We start from the raw sequence: 15,471 nt of genomic DNA, 5'->3' as shown, positions 1-15,471 counted from the left end.
TAAACGATGCAACCACCATGACCCACATAGACCGGTGAGTCCTTTATGTTGAGATGGACGAATAACCGTGCATCCACTAGAGGGCGTTTGAACAAACCAGTCTCAGAACTCCACTTCTCTTTGCTGCTGTACGATCTTTGCGCAGCTAAGCGTCTGCAGACGGGATAATGGAGGCCACAGCCTGCTAGTCTGACTCTTTATAGTCCTGAATCCCCATCCTGAAGGCCAGGGGACGAACAGTCTCTTGCCAACTCCATCCTTTCTTGTGCTGTTCAGCTGTACAGTTACACAGAGACAGAGGATGCTTTCGGTGGAGCCACTGAAGAAGGTCACCAGTCCAGCCTGCCTGAGCCTCCTCAGGAAGATGAGCCTTCGGGGAGCCTTAAGTAACTTTGCAATTAATCGCAAATGAATTCCACATGTTTTATCTGATGTACAAACAACTTAAAAGCAAAAGTTTTTAACACTCTAAGCAACATGGGTAAGGGTCAGAGGAAAGATTAAGGTCAGGTGGTAAGAGCGCCATAAGAACATTTAGTCTTATATCAACAACTCAGAAAGGAGGCTATTTAGTACTGCAGTTTATTCTGTTTAAGATCGGAGAAGGTGTGCGAAGCATCAAAAAAACATTAACACGTTATTATCTCATCAACTTTGACAGTCCTAATAATAACACAAGGATACATAGCAAATTAAAACTGACTTAAATCTAAGTATTATAGGAAAATATGGGCAGTGTAATTGTCCTAAAAGTATGTTAAAAACAGTATTCTCACAAACAATAAAGCAAACTCCCGGCAATTACAGAATTTATTACAGGTTGGTCTGCTCGGCGGCATTGTATTCCCCGTATTTACAGCACTTCCGGGATCCCCGAGATTTAATCTCCTCTGACGTCTCCTCTCTATTCTTCCCTGTAATCATTAATGAACAACAACATGTATCAGCTCTACATTAATAAAACACGCTCTGAATCGTTGTGAAAAAGTAAACAGAAAAAGTAGCGGGGCCTGAAACAGGCGACCCGAGATCACACTGCCCTCAAGCGCTACGGGGGAGTATTGCTGCGTGTCACAGACACAACGACGCACAAGTACAGTATGTAGTGCTCACGTCCACATCGACCACTGCTGCATAGGTTTGATGGCGTAGGTCTGCGTAGCTCCTGTACCTACGCAGAGGCCTAAGCACAAAGCCGACGTTCACGTCCTCCAAAATGTTAATAGAGTCGAATCAACGTGGACCGCAAGTCCTGTGATTGGTCCACTCAGCGGCATTGTATTTCCTACTTTCACAGCACTTCCGGTATCCTGGACATCCGCCACACATCAGCACACAGGTAATCGCGGCTTCATAACTATTAGTTAAAAAAAACGAAGTCACTGTTGTTACTAGATCTGACTAAACTAAATGCCTAATTTTCTAACTTTATTTCAACTCAGGATTCAGAAAGCGAGCTTACTTTTTAGCTTTAACAGCGTCTACTGGTCTTCATCTGTGATTTTACATTGAATATTCTCAGGTGCTATATTAAGATATGTAGCAGATATGTTGTCTGAGAATAAACTTTAGATACACTTTAGTGCGGGCAGCTGTACATAGAGTTGCTCCCACGCAGAGAACAGACGCCTTGTTGTGCAACACTGCTGTCAAAGGAGATTTATCTGTCTGATTTGTAGCCCCTTTATCAATATCACAGTGCAGCGTACCGTACATAAGATAATCAGCGACATGGATGAAAAGCAATTAGTGGCAATGACTTCTTCAAATTTTCCACATGAAGACAACAAAGCAGTTTTATGACTCTGCTGTTTATTATTAACCATGCCTTCAGGCGGTGCCGACGGTGTGTACCAACCGACCCCTCTATAAATACACTGAAGCAGTGAAGTGTTCACAACAGAGCTGAGAGCCTTTAAAGAAGACTTTGAACACACCACAGAGAGAGCAGCAGGATGAAGACCATTATTTGTTTGTCAGTCCTCCTCACAGTTCTGTCCCAGCTGTCCGGAGCTGTGACGGTCACGGTAAGAAAACACTTGACAATACGATATCTGAAAACTCACATAACTTATTTACATGTCCTCTAAGAATGATAAAAACAATCATATTTTCTTTTGGGAAGTTCATCTAGGAGTAATTTATGTTTAATTTGTCAACAGATGATACACTACTTAGAAGAAAAAAAAAAGGGGGGGGGGGGGGTCAAATGTTTCTGCTTACAATAATCATATCTTTTTAAATGAGCCGCTCAACAAACGCATAGAGTTCATGTTCCTCCAAATATCGCATGATGCAGGTGCATGGTTATTTTACATTTTAAGAGATATTGGTCTTATCTGAAGAGGAACATTAAAAAAAACTTGCATTTAAAATAATTGAAGGGTGTAAAACTGTGTAAAATGGCATATTTTACCCATCAATGTAAAAATAACCATATGACTCCTGAGGTTAGAGTTAGTTAACTAAAGCATCAGTAGCAGCAGGTGAATTCACAGCAGTCCATGTGCATGCAGGCAGTCTACTTTTCTGGAGACCAGCCAGACGAAGTATGAAGCAACATCTAGAAAGTAACATGACAAAATAGTTAGATATTAATCGTTTCAACTCAAATCTTTAAAGACTAAAATATTTATGTATAGTGGGAAAAACATGAGAAGGGAAAACCTCCAGAACTAGGATGCGGCACAGCTTAAATACCTATTTTCGCCCCACTTTCAAGGCGTCCTTTAGTTTCTTGAAAGGTACCCCATAAATTCAAGCTACTGTTATTATGATTATGAGTATTATGATTATTAATTAATTATTTGTGTATGTATGTATTTATTTATTTATATTATATATTATTTATTTTTATTGTTATTGTTTTTAATAGTATTATCAAACAGTTAATTTCAAGTATTGCCTCTGAAAAAGCCAGATAGCCAACCATGGTTCAGGATTTCAGGGTGGCCAATCAGACTTTAGGGGGGCCACCCCTTGCCAACCTCTGGATCCAGCCCTGGTAGATGGTTTATCTGAATGTTAGTTATTGTCCTCTTAACACCTCAGATACTGAAGTGGGTTACTGTTCTGACTCTGGCTGCAGATAACAGGAAGTCTTTGATGCACAGACACCAAAAAGTTACTCCAGCGTGTCAAAATTTCGTTTTCGTTTCGCACAAACATTTTCCTTTAGATGTACAATGAGTCAAACATTAAAGTTGGTTAATAATTTGTAATTTATAGTTTTATTAGTAGTTAATAATTACATGCGCCTGCTATATAGGTAAGTATCAGCCTTGAGACTGAACAGCTGTAAAAAGTTATCCCAGGTCCAAATCTATTTTTACCCTGTTAGGACTGTACAGGTTATCTCTGCAGCTATAAAACCCCACCCTGCATGATCAGTTAGACTCTCAGTGGGACCTTAATTACTGAATGGACATCATGCTGCATCGATAAAACTTTTAACCTGCAGCTGACGCCATAAAGTTATTAGAAAATATTTAAGACATGTCTGACAACGTACACTACCAGTCAAAAGTTTGGACACACCTTCTCATTCAATGGTTTTTATTTATTTTAATTATTTTCAACATTGTAGATTAATACTGAAGACATCAAAACTATGAAATAATCTGATTTTGCCATAATCTGGATTACAACAGTAGTCAAATAGGGCTATCCATTGTGTACTAACCCTACCTCTGAACAACACAACTGATGGTCTCAAACACATTAAGAAGGCAAGTCATTCAACAAATGAACTCTTGACAAGGCTCATGTTAATTAGAAACCATTCCAGGAGACCACTTCATGAAGCAGACCAAGAGAATACCAAGAGTGTGCAAAGCTGTCATGAAGGAAAAAGGGGGCTACTTTACAGAATCTAAAATATAAAACATATTCTCGTTTAACACTTTTTTGTGAATTAAATAATTCCATATATGTTCTTTCATAGTTTTGATGCCTTCAATATTAATCTACAGTGTTTCAAATACCTTAAATAAATACAAACCCTTGAATGAGAAGGCGTTTCCAAACTTTTGACTGGTAGTGCAATATTTCTTAAAATCATAGCATACAGTGCTTTAATATTTATTCAGCTGTCTGTACTTACAGTGAAAATGTGAAGTAAACCCTGAAGCAGAGTAATGAATGAGCCTTTGATTTAAAATGCAAAGTTTAGAGATTCTGTCAAACTTTAACTCAATGCTGGAGCAACTGACTCGAGTTGAGGCATGTTGAGCATTATTTAAAATGTCAAATATTATGTAAATTTTTGTGCCATAGTGAAGTTATTCCCATCCATCCTTGTAGGAAGGAGACTTTCAGTTCTCCCTGGAGGCGGTGAAAGCTCTCGGAGCACTGATGAACGGAGGCGATCCTTCGACTAAACAGGTTCTCCGGCCAGTGGAGACCAAAGCAGAAGCTGTGTGTTCACACCCTGATCTGCCTGAAGACTTCAAATCTCTGTGTCTGAGGACAGATGCAGGGGAGTCTCTGGCTCGACTAGGTAACACTTCTTTTTGTTGATAGTTGTTTTTTTAAGTATCTTTTTGGTAGCAATAATAAATGCTTTGTTTTGAGAGCAAACTTAAAGTGAACTCACCCAGCATGCAGTTGATAATCCCTCAGTGCACAGGTGAAGCACAGCAGGTAAAAGGTGAAGCAGAAAGTGGGCACAAAGCCATGTTTATAGACACTTAGAGTAACAAGAGTTCAGCTTTGTTTTCTAACTAGATAAGTTTGAACGACCTGGAAAAGGGAAAAGGCTAAATTGTCAGATTGGATCTACCCTTGATGTTTGAAGACTTGAAACTACAAAGTTACGACCATAAACTCCAAACAAAGGCTGTTTCCGAAACGGCCTGCTACATACTACTTACTAATGTAGTAGGCAGTAGGTATTGCCTACTACATACTGCGTTTGAATTTAGTATGTAGTATGACTGTTCTGTCCGATCTGTCATGCAGCATGCTGAGCCAGACTTCGCTGGATTTCCGGTTTCGGAAAGCGGAAGTAAACAACGGCGAAGCCGATAAATAAAATGCTTATTTAGCATCCATTTATGATTTAAGAACGTTAGGAAGTGGTTTATATGTAATTTGATAACTTCCACAGCACCCAAAAACAGATTTCCTCCCGTCAAAAAATTAGTAAAAAGAAAAATCAGAACGAGCGCTGTGCATTATGGGAAACAGTACGCGAGGCAGACTGGTCCGATGCACACTGAGATATTTTCCCAAATCAGTAGACATCCGGGGAGTTTTGGCATACTGCAGATTTTGCTCTTGTTCACATACTACTTACTACATACTGAATTTTGGACATATCAGTACGTACTGCTAGTATAGTAGGCGATTTCGGAAACAGCCAAAATGTTTACTGAGGGAATGAAACGTGTGAGAGTTAGCTGCTCCCTGCTGGCCATTAGAGGAAATGCTGGTTAGAGACTTATTACACAGCTGCACGTTTATGGTCCTCAGAGACTGAATAGGGAATGTATTGACATGTTTTCCTCTCTTTCAGTGGGGGTAGCTTCACATCTTGACACCTGTGAGATCTGTGAATACGCCGCCTGCACCGGCTGCTGAGAGGAAATCTGCTTTTAAATGTTGTGTGTCGTAAAATGATAGCTGCTGAATCAAAAATGAATGTGTAGATATAAAAACGAGCATAAACATTGATTAAATTTTTTTGGTACCTGTTGATTATATTGTGTTAATGTTCTCATAGTTTGATGGTCATGAGTTTAAGGTGTCTCATTTCAATCGAGCCAAATGCACATGGTCAAAGTTTTATACATCTTTAATATTTTCAAAATATTATTTTGTTACTTTTAGATAAAATCATAATAAAATTTATGAAAAATTACAAGTATTTGCTTCATTTCTTATGGAAAATTCTTGGAGCTGCACTGTAGTGAGGCTGACTGTGTAAAGGAACACTCTTGATCTTATACTGATATCACCTTTAACTGGTTCAGGCCTTTTTTGCACAACAGATGTTTTGCAGTGTCAACAGCTAATTCTGCGTCATCAATGGCAAGCTTGTTCCATGGGGTCCCCCAGGGTGCAGTTCTGAGTCCAACACTATTTACATGCCTCCTCTTGGCAAAATAATCCAAAAATATAATTTCAACTTCAATTTTTTCGCTCATTACACCCAACTTTACCCCCCAATCAGAGCTGGTGACCAGTCAAACATCATAATCCTTCACAAGTGTCTTGCAGAAATAAAATGATGGATGCCTGACCACTTCCTACAACTCAATGACACAAAATCCAAAATTATATTAAGTGCTCTTGTGGCAAAAAGAACAAAGATCATGAAAAACCTTGATAAATGAACAAATCATGTGAAACCATCAGCAAAAATCCGAGTTATATTGACCAGGACTTTTGAGCTACAGATGAAGAAAGTTGTCCAGTCCTGTTTTTATCAGCTTAGAAATATTTCAAGGTAAAGTCCATCATTTCACCAGAAGATTTAAAACTCATTCGTGCAACTCAAATATCGCACCCTTTACTAAATTCTTAGTTGAAGCACCTTTGGCAGTGAGTACGGCCTCCAGTCTCCTCAGGTATGATGCTAAAAGCTTAGCACACCTGGATCTGAGGAGTTTCTCCCATTCTTCTTTGCACATCCTCTAAAGCTCAATGAGGTTGGATGGGGAGTGTCAGTGCACAGCTATTTTCAGGTCTTTCCAGAGATGTTCAATCTGGTTTAAGTCTGGGCTCTGGCTGGGTCACTCAAGGACATTCAGAGACTTGTCCTGAAGCCACTCCTTTGTTATCTTGGCTGTGTGCTTAGGATCTGTGTCCTGTTGGAATGTGAACCTTCGCAGTTTACCACAGGTGGACTCCAATCAAGTTGTAGAAACATTTCAAGGATGGTCAGAGGAAACAGAATGCGTCTGAGCTCAATTTTGAGTTTCAAAGCAAAGGGTCTGAATACTTGATATTTGAGTGTTTTATTTTTAATTAATCTGCAAAAATGTCTGCAATTATTTTTTTTACTTTTTCAGTATGGGGTATTGTGTGTAGATTGATGAGGGAAAAATGAATTTAATCCGTTTTGGAATAAGGCTGTAACATAACAAATGTAGCAAAGGTGAAGGGGTATGAATACTTTCCCTACCCACTGTATAAAATAAATTAAATTCACTTCACTGTCCGCAGCTTCCCTCCCAGACATGGCAGCTGCTTTAACCACCTAGATAACGTCATAGAAAGTTTAAAGGCGGGAAAGTACGGCGCAACTCCCATATAATACTCAGATCATTCAGTGCAGACTTTATTATTACTGATTCAACCTGAAGCTCATTTTCAATAAAACATCTTTATTAAAAACAAGAGGTAAAGAACATAAAGTTTCATGCTTTAGTATTGCCGGATATCCTCAGTGCTTCGTTAGTCTCTTCAGTCTGTGGGGAGCTGTGTAATCACAGGTAAAGGTCTTTTTTATTCAAATCACATGAAGAAGTCTGAGGAGTGGATTACTCCATGAACTCCTCTGCCTCTGTGGAATCCCTTCTTTTGGTTTATCTAAACTGGGCTCCACTTCTTTGAGTTATATATTACATTTTAACCTTTATATATATGTAGCTATATAGTATTTATGTTACTTTAACAAACTGGTAAAGCTTGGACAAACACACATGGACTTCTCTTTAAAATATAACACAGATACAGATCTTAATCAACGGATTAAAGTTATTTTTTACATGATTGATCATTTCTATACAATACTCTGTCACACATTCATTCAGAGAGACGCTCTCAGATTAAAATTAAAATTACTATAACATTAATCTCAGAATAAATCAGCATGGTACTGGAAACGATCATTTAGATATTAATTTCATTAATATTGACGATAATTATTACCAATGGTCATCAAAGAGTAGAGATGTGTGTTTTACTGACAATGAAGACGGATGGCACTTCCCTTTTATGACAAAGTCAGAGATGAATGAAGGCAAACATTAGTGCAGGGTGAGGGTGACCTTTGAAGGATGCTACATCTTCTGGATCATCACCTGGAATTTACCTGCAGATGGAAAAAAAACAGAGAGAGAAACAAAAACATGTTAGTTTTGTTTGTGCTAGATCTCTCCAAACACATTCATGTTGTTCCTTCTTTAAAGTATTTTACTTTTCATTCATTTGGTAAAATAGCTGACATTCTTGAATGCAGTTGGAGATGTTGGAATGCCCCCTAGTGGACAGAACTAGATAATACCTCACTATAGTCCAGGCACTGACAAGGCACAAACCTGAGTCTACAGTGTTGGGTTTTTACAGCTGATATAAATGAATATTAATAAGAAAAGTTCAGACTTTTTGTATCAAACTCCTTTTCTTCCACATAAAGAGTTAACGATCAGAGGTTGCCTCTGACTGGCCGATGGAGGAGTGATGCAGAGTGTCTTACATGCAGGCATGACGGAAACCTCGGCTGTCACGATACTCTTCACTCCCAGGTTAGACAGACCTCCTCGAACCAGACCGCAGCTGAAGGCCAGGTACTGCAGAGACACACAGTCAGGTGTGACATCATCATGTCTTGTAAACATTGATGTCATCACAGTCCCCAAAAGACTATTTATCATCACATTTATCGTCCATACATGTACAACAAAATATACGAGCACGTTTTTTTTTTTTTAAGTTGTATTTGTTGGCATTTTGCTTGTATTATACAGGACAGCTGTGGAGAGACAGGAAGAATGGGGAGTGGAGAGTGGGGGAAGACATGCAACAAAATGGTCGAGGTCAGGAGACAAACCTATGACCACTGCGAAGAGGAATGTAGCCTCTGTAAATGAGGTGTGCTTAGACCGCTAGGCCACCGGCGCCCCAACGAGCCAGTTTTTATCCCTTTCCTAACATATGCTGAACATGCTATAACTATAAATCCTTTACAGTGGGGCAAAAAAGTATTTAGTCAGACACTGATTTTGCAATGGTGGAAAATAAGTATTTGGTCAATAACAAAAGTTCAACTCAATACTTTGTAACATAACCTTTGTTGGCAATGACAGAGGTCAAACGTTTCCTGTAAGTCTTCACCAGGTTTGCACACACTGTAGCTGGTATTTTGGCCCATTCCTCCATGCAGATCTCCTCTAGAGCAGTGATCTTTTGGGGCTGTCGCTGGGCAACACAGACTTTCAACTCCCTCCACAAATTTTCTATGGGGTTGAGGTCTGGAGACTGGCTAGGCCACTCCAGGACCTTGAAATGCTTTTTACGGAGCCACTCCTTCGTTGCCCGAGCGCTGTGTTTGGGATCATTGTCATGCTGGAAGACCCAGCCACGTTCCATCTTCAGTGCTCTCACTGAGCGAAGGAGGTTTTGGCTTAAAATCTCACGATACATGGCCCCATTCATTCTTCCCTTAACACAGATCAGTCGTCCTGTCCCCTTTGCAGAAAAACAACCCCAAAGCATGAGGTTTCCACCCCCATGCTTCAAAGTAGGTATGGTGTTCTTGGGATGCAACTCAGCATTCTTCTTCCTCCAAACATGACGAGTTGAGTTTTTACCAAAAGTTCTATTTTGGTTTCATCTGACCACATGATATTCTCCCAATCCTCTTCTGGGTCCTCCATATACTCTCTGGCAAACTTCAGACGAGCCTGGACATCTACTGGCTTAAGCAGGGGGACACGCCTGGTGCTGCAGGATTTGAGTCCCTCTCGGCGTAGTGTGTTACTGATGGTAGCCTTTGTTACTTTGGTCCCAGCTCACTGCAGGTCATTCATCCGGTCCCTCTGTGTAGTTCTGGGATTTTTGCTCACCATTCTCATGATCTTTTGACTCCACGGGATGAGATCTTGCGTGGGGCCTCAGATTGAGGGAGATTATCAATGGTCTTGTATGTCTTCCATTTTCTTACAATTGCTCCCACAGTGGATTTATTCACACCAACCTGCTTGCCTATTGTAGATTCACTCTTCCCAGCCTGGTGCAGGTCCAAAATGTTCTTCCTGGTGTCCTTCGACAGCTCTTTGGTCTTGGCCATGCTTGAGTTTGGAGTCTGACTGTTTGAGGCTGTGGACAGGTGTCTTTTATACAGAGAACGAGTTCAAACAGGTGCCATTAATACAGGTAACGAGTGAAGTACAGAAGAGCTTCTTAAAGAAGAAGTTACAGGTCTGTGAGAGCCAGAAATCTGGCTTGTTTGTGGGTGACCAAATACTTATTTTCCACCATAATTTACAAATAAATTCTTTAAAAATCCTACAATGTGATTTCCTGGATTTCTTTCCCCATTTTGTCTCTCATAGTTGAAGTGTGCCTCTGATGAAAATGACAGACCTCTCTCATCTTTCTAATTGGGAGAACTTGCAAAATCAGTGGCTGACTAAATACTTTTTTGCCCCACTGTACATATTTAAGTTATCCTGGAGTTCTGTGGTTTCTTTGTAATGTTTCTATTTCACTCTACTTCCTACATGAGCAGGGTACAAATAGGTTCCACACATCTTATAAATCCAGATTTTTCCACATCAGTCTGCACTGCAGGACGTACAACATGGACTCAGGGCTCAATGGGCTTTATTTGTCAACATCTTACTAAGTTTTCTCTTTATTTCGGTCTTCATAAACCGGCTGGTTTATCATATTATCTGGTGTAGTTTCAGTAGAGGATCTAAATAAATACTACCAACAGATACTTTGGATAACATTACTCAGAGATCACTGTTGTCCCATGATGTGAAATCAAAAAGTTTAAACTCTAATCCGAAGGAAAATAAAGACAAAATAGAAGAGATAGCTGACCATATCTACTCATTTTTTGATAGTTTTGCTCCAGGCAACGTGTACATACATGGGCAGTGAAGATAGGAGGGGCAGACACCGGGGAAGGTTAATGTTTTTTTTACTGGGATAGGTTAGAGCATGAATACACTACTGATTGTTTGTAAGAAGCTATTTTTGTTTAATAAAACACCAAAGACGCTGCCTTTTTGGCTGGACATTTGCAATTTTTGAGTTCTGTGAACGATCAACTCTCCCTGTGCCCGTGGTCGGTTTGATTTTGAGTTTTGTTTTCATTGTAAATTGACAAAGTCAAATAGCGACTACATTTGTCATGCAACTTCATGAAGAGGGGGAGGTCAAGAGAACAGGAGGGGGACAGAATAACCGATTACTTTGCACTAGTACATTGTATCGTCCTAAAAACAGCATAATGAGACCCGGTGTCTTCGTCTTCCTGCAGAAACATATTTTAAAAACAGACTCTCACATTGGATTTCTGTAGATTAAGGATGTGCACTGTGTACCTTTGTTAATCTGCGAATACTACTCAATAATCAGAGTCTTGGATTACGCAGGAAGAAGAGCAGACGATCGATAACCTTCAGGTTTCTTGAATGAAGTTTGGTGCTGTGCGAAGCTCAGCTTCTTTAGGATCAGCTGTGTGTGAGGTTAGAGAGTCTTATTGAACAAATCACATCACAAGGTTTGGGCAGAGTACCTTCGGGGCTTGATCCAGATACTGTTTCCCCGCCGACAGCTGACTCAGTAACCTGAACTTGTTGTCCTGCAGGACGTAGATTCCCTGAAACACATGACAGCGTCGCGTCAACACACACCACAGACGAACAGCTGATAATGTTAAAGGTGATGTGTCACTGAAGAGCTGAGTTACCTGGTGATTGGTTCGAAGGTTGTCGATCTGTTTCTTGAACACGCAGGTCCAGAAGTCTTTGCAGATGAACTTCATGACGTCCAGCTCGTCTTTGAACCTTGCTGTGTCTTTAGTCATTCTGGAGGGAAAGTAAAGAGGCTCATATGGACACTGACTCAGACTCTTTCATGAGGTCCAGCTTGTGAGCAATCGAATGGATTAGCTTGAAATAAATATTTCTTTACTTCAGAAAGACGTCAACAGCATTAATGAGAGTTAAACCTTTGTAGTAAGATTGAATATATTCTACAGACACCTTTACCTGTAGGGTTGCAAAGGGGTGGAATATTTCCGGTAAATTTCCATGGGAAGTTAAGCTGGGGAATTTTGGAAATATTCCAAACTAGAAACTTTCCATGGGAATTATGGGAATAAGTGGGAATTTATAGGAGTTAACTGGGAATTGAGGGTAATTTAATGGAAAAATATCATACCCAAGCATAAATATGTTTTTTTAAATCAGACATCCATCCAAAATAATACAATTAAAACAGATTTATTTGTAAGTAGAACTTTATCAGGTGTTACATTTTTTATTGAACAATCAATTCTTTCATTGAAGAACAAAAACATGAATGTTGAGTTAAATATTACTCATCCCCCGACCCAGCCCATTCAAAAATTAACAATAATGCAATCCAAACAAAGTCCCATTAAAAATGTTAAATGAAAAGATCCCCCCTCTCTCCAAAAAAGTCCCATTCAACATGCAAATAAAAAAGCATCTCCCCTCAAGCTTCTCAAGCGTAGCCTCTGCAATTTTGCTAAACCCTTTCAGCTAATGGGCTCCTCCTGGGTCTCATCAAAATCCTCCATGTCCACTTCCTAAGCATCCAACTTCAAATCTTCCTCTTCAGTGTCACTGTCCGGCCTTATTGAGGATGGCTCTGTATAGATATTCAACTGTACTTCGATGAAATCTGGATGTTTTAGTCAGGATTAGGTTAAAATATTGTATCCCCAACTGTATTTAAGTTCCCCATTAAGAGCCAACCTTCAATTTAGTGAATGCCTGGTTTATTCCCGTTTATTCCCATGGAAAGTTTCCAACTTTGAAAGATCCCGGAATTTTGCAACCCTCTTTACCTGTGACAGTTTAATGAAGTGTTACCTCTCTACTAGTCCTTGTCCGACTCTGAACCCCATGTTCTCCAGTTTGGTGATATTTCTTCCATTTTCCTGAATGAATGACAGAAACGTGACAAACTTAAAGACATCCAGATGTTACTAAAATAAAACGAGTGTAGATAAAGAGTGTCTTACCGTCTCTCCGTTGTCAGATGTCTTATAAATATACTGAAGCAACTCGTTGTGTAAAAACTGGAAAGGCGCTTCGTCTGCCATTCTTTTTCTTCTTCTTCTCTTTGAAACACTGTAGTTTCTAACTCAACACCGTCTTTGAGCTGCTAGTTCACTTAGAATATGACTGAAATCATTACATAGAGAGACTGGCTATTATAAATCACAAACAGACATAGATCATGAGCAGTATAAGACACTAAAAACAAAACAGACGCTAGCTGCTACTTCCTTGTTATTCTTTACAGTTCAGTCAGGCGGGGTCACATGAACCGGTGCATCACTTCAGCACTGGCGCCACCTGCTGGCCTGGAGGTTAAACTTCGACACCGTAAATAAAAAGGCTTTCATTTAATGCCTTTCTCTATTTATTATAACACAGCAGATCCTTTGTCCAAAGTACGGCCCGGGGGCCAATCGCGGCCCAAGGTCCATTTATTTATGGCCCCAAGCTTTCATCTTAAATGGTGTTATTTATAGCAAAGAAATTGATCACCTTCTGAATCATCTTTGCAGTTTCTTTCAAGTGCACAAACAAAACTGAAGTAAATCCAGAAACGTCTCAAAAAGCTTCATATGGACTTCCTAGTTACTGTTTTATTGAGAAAAAAATGTAAATAATTGTTATTAAATAGAGCCAGTGGCCCTGATGTATTCTGACAAAATCATATGTGGCCCTCTTTGAAAAAAGTTTGGACAACCCTGATTTACACATTTGTCTTCATAAAGTATAGTAAGAGAGAAACACATTTTATGTACATTTATCTATGTATAAAAAGTAAAAGAAAGAAAGAATAAGTGTATTCGATCAAGGTAAAAAGAGAAGAAAAAAAAGAACTGGTAAATTTACACCAAGAAGAGGAGATATTTATCATATTATAGGCTGTAATAGTTTTAATAACTTTATATCGTTCTGAGGAATTAATTGAGTTACTATATTGTTTGAACTCATAACCGAATGCAATGAACCATGTTTTTAATCACCTGTTAAAGCTGCTGTTGGTAGTCGTGATATAAACATCAGTTCGGAGAGAGATTTCGAATGTCAACACTATCCCTCCCTTCTCTGCCTTTAACCCCGCCCACAAAAGATCATTGTGCGTGTTCGATGAGGAAGTAGTGGCTTCCTAGCTAATCAGGGCGACGTAGTGGGGCCGCCACTTGACCAATCAGGACGGAGGATTGAAGATTAGCTATGATTGGTACGTCATAACGGGAACGAGGGGAATAATAATATTGCTTTATACATAGGTCTGGAAAAATACAGAGATTTCATAATAATCTCAAATTACTTCACTTACCGATGAGTACCGATTGGTATTATGACCTTTTCTCAAAACCTAGGATAAAAAAAGTAACGTTTTTCACACCATTCCTACCAACAGCAGCTTTAAGTTATATTTACGTATATGGAATTTGGCCCTTGTAGTAAAAAGATTTATCATGTACACACTAGTGTATTTCTGTTTACTATTTTCCAAGAGACCAAACAATACATCCATCCATCCAGAATAAAACAAAATGTTTTTCCACTTTACAATTAAATAAAGTCACCAGAACATCTTTACAGTTTAATTTAATGTTATAGCATTAAGTGACATTAAATAATATGTTGCTAAAGTATTTTTCTTTTTTATTCTGAATAAATTACTGTAAATAGTCAGGTCTATTGTAATATTTTGGGTGTTTATGTTTTACAAACCGAAAATGTACTTTTTTATAGCATTTAATTTTTTAAATAGTTTTAGCCTTATTCATTATTATTATTCTGCATACTTGCATTCATTTATATATTTTATTTATTTACATACTATATTATTTTCTTATTATTTATATAATCATTTTTATACGGCAGCCCACTAGTAAATTTTTTTTATTATGGAGATGGCTTAACACTTTATCTATTAACTGTTTTAATTATGTTTATCAACATTACACTATTTGACTCTTTTGCAAATCCTGACCCACAGTATCACATTTCTTTTAGTGCTATAAGTGTACCTCATTTTATTACGTAATTTAAATGAATTATAATAAAGACTGTTTTATTTAACTTATAATTAAAAGCTTGTATTTTTTGACTTAGCTAGAGATGGTCTAAGATTCAAGAATTCAATTACAAGAGGGAAAGAATCCTTGTATGTGATTTTAGATACCATATCCTACTTTCCAAAGACAGTAGAGTCACCTTTTTTATGACAGCTTTGATGCTGAGCAGGGTACTCATGATTTTGTTAATGACTCTGTGTGCCCCCCGCTGGCCTGTTTGAAGATGCTGTTTGACTTTCTTTTAGTCATGTTTCCTCCTGTGGTTTGGATGATTTATTGTTTAGGATTTTTTTGACTTCAAGAAAGAGATTCAGCATTAAAAGAAAAAAAATCAACAGTATGTACATCCTATTTGATTCATTTGTACTCAATGAATTTTATTCTCATGACACAAATGTTGTGTTTCAGTATCGGTAATCAACATCTCGTGGGAG

General features: G+C 38.7%; 2 protein-coding genes across 2 annotated transcripts; one reads left to right on the top strand and one right to left on the bottom strand.

Moving 5' to 3' along the window:
• The first annotated feature begins 1,039 nt into the window (after positions 1-1,039).
• LOC117821844 (guanylin-like) lies at positions 1,040-5,785 on the top strand. Its single transcript, XM_034696367.1, has 4 exons — positions 1,040-1,339; positions 1,835-2,027; positions 4,303-4,498; positions 5,516-5,785. Exons 2-4 carry the CDS (start codon positions 1,956-1,958, stop codon positions 5,578-5,580), a joined length of 333 nt encoding a protein of 110 aa, XP_034552258.1. The 5' UTR covers positions 1,040-1,339; positions 1,835-1,955; the 3' UTR covers positions 5,581-5,785.
• A 1,526-nt stretch (positions 5,786-7,311) lies between these two features.
• trappc6b (trafficking protein particle complex 6b) lies at positions 7,312-13,258 on the bottom strand. The gene is made up of 6 exons (XM_034696774.1): positions 12,953-13,258; positions 12,801-12,868; positions 11,651-11,768; positions 11,477-11,560; positions 8,423-8,516; positions 7,312-8,038 (listed from the first exon to the last, which is right to left on the bottom strand). The coding sequence occupies exons 1-6, from the start codon at positions 13,031-13,033 to the stop codon at positions 8,007-8,009; spliced, it is 477 nt and encodes a 158-aa protein (XP_034552665.1). The 5' UTR covers positions 13,034-13,258; the 3' UTR covers positions 7,312-8,006.
• Between the last annotated feature and the right edge of the window lie 2,213 nt (positions 13,259-15,471).

Source organism: Notolabrus celidotus, chromosome 11 (assembly GCF_009762535.1).
Source record: "Notolabrus celidotus isolate fNotCel1 chromosome 11, fNotCel1.pri, whole genome shotgun sequence".
Lineage (NCBI taxonomy): Eukaryota > Metazoa > Chordata > Actinopteri > Labriformes > Labridae > Notolabrus > Notolabrus celidotus.
This window is presented reverse-complemented; position numbering and strand designations above follow the sequence as displayed.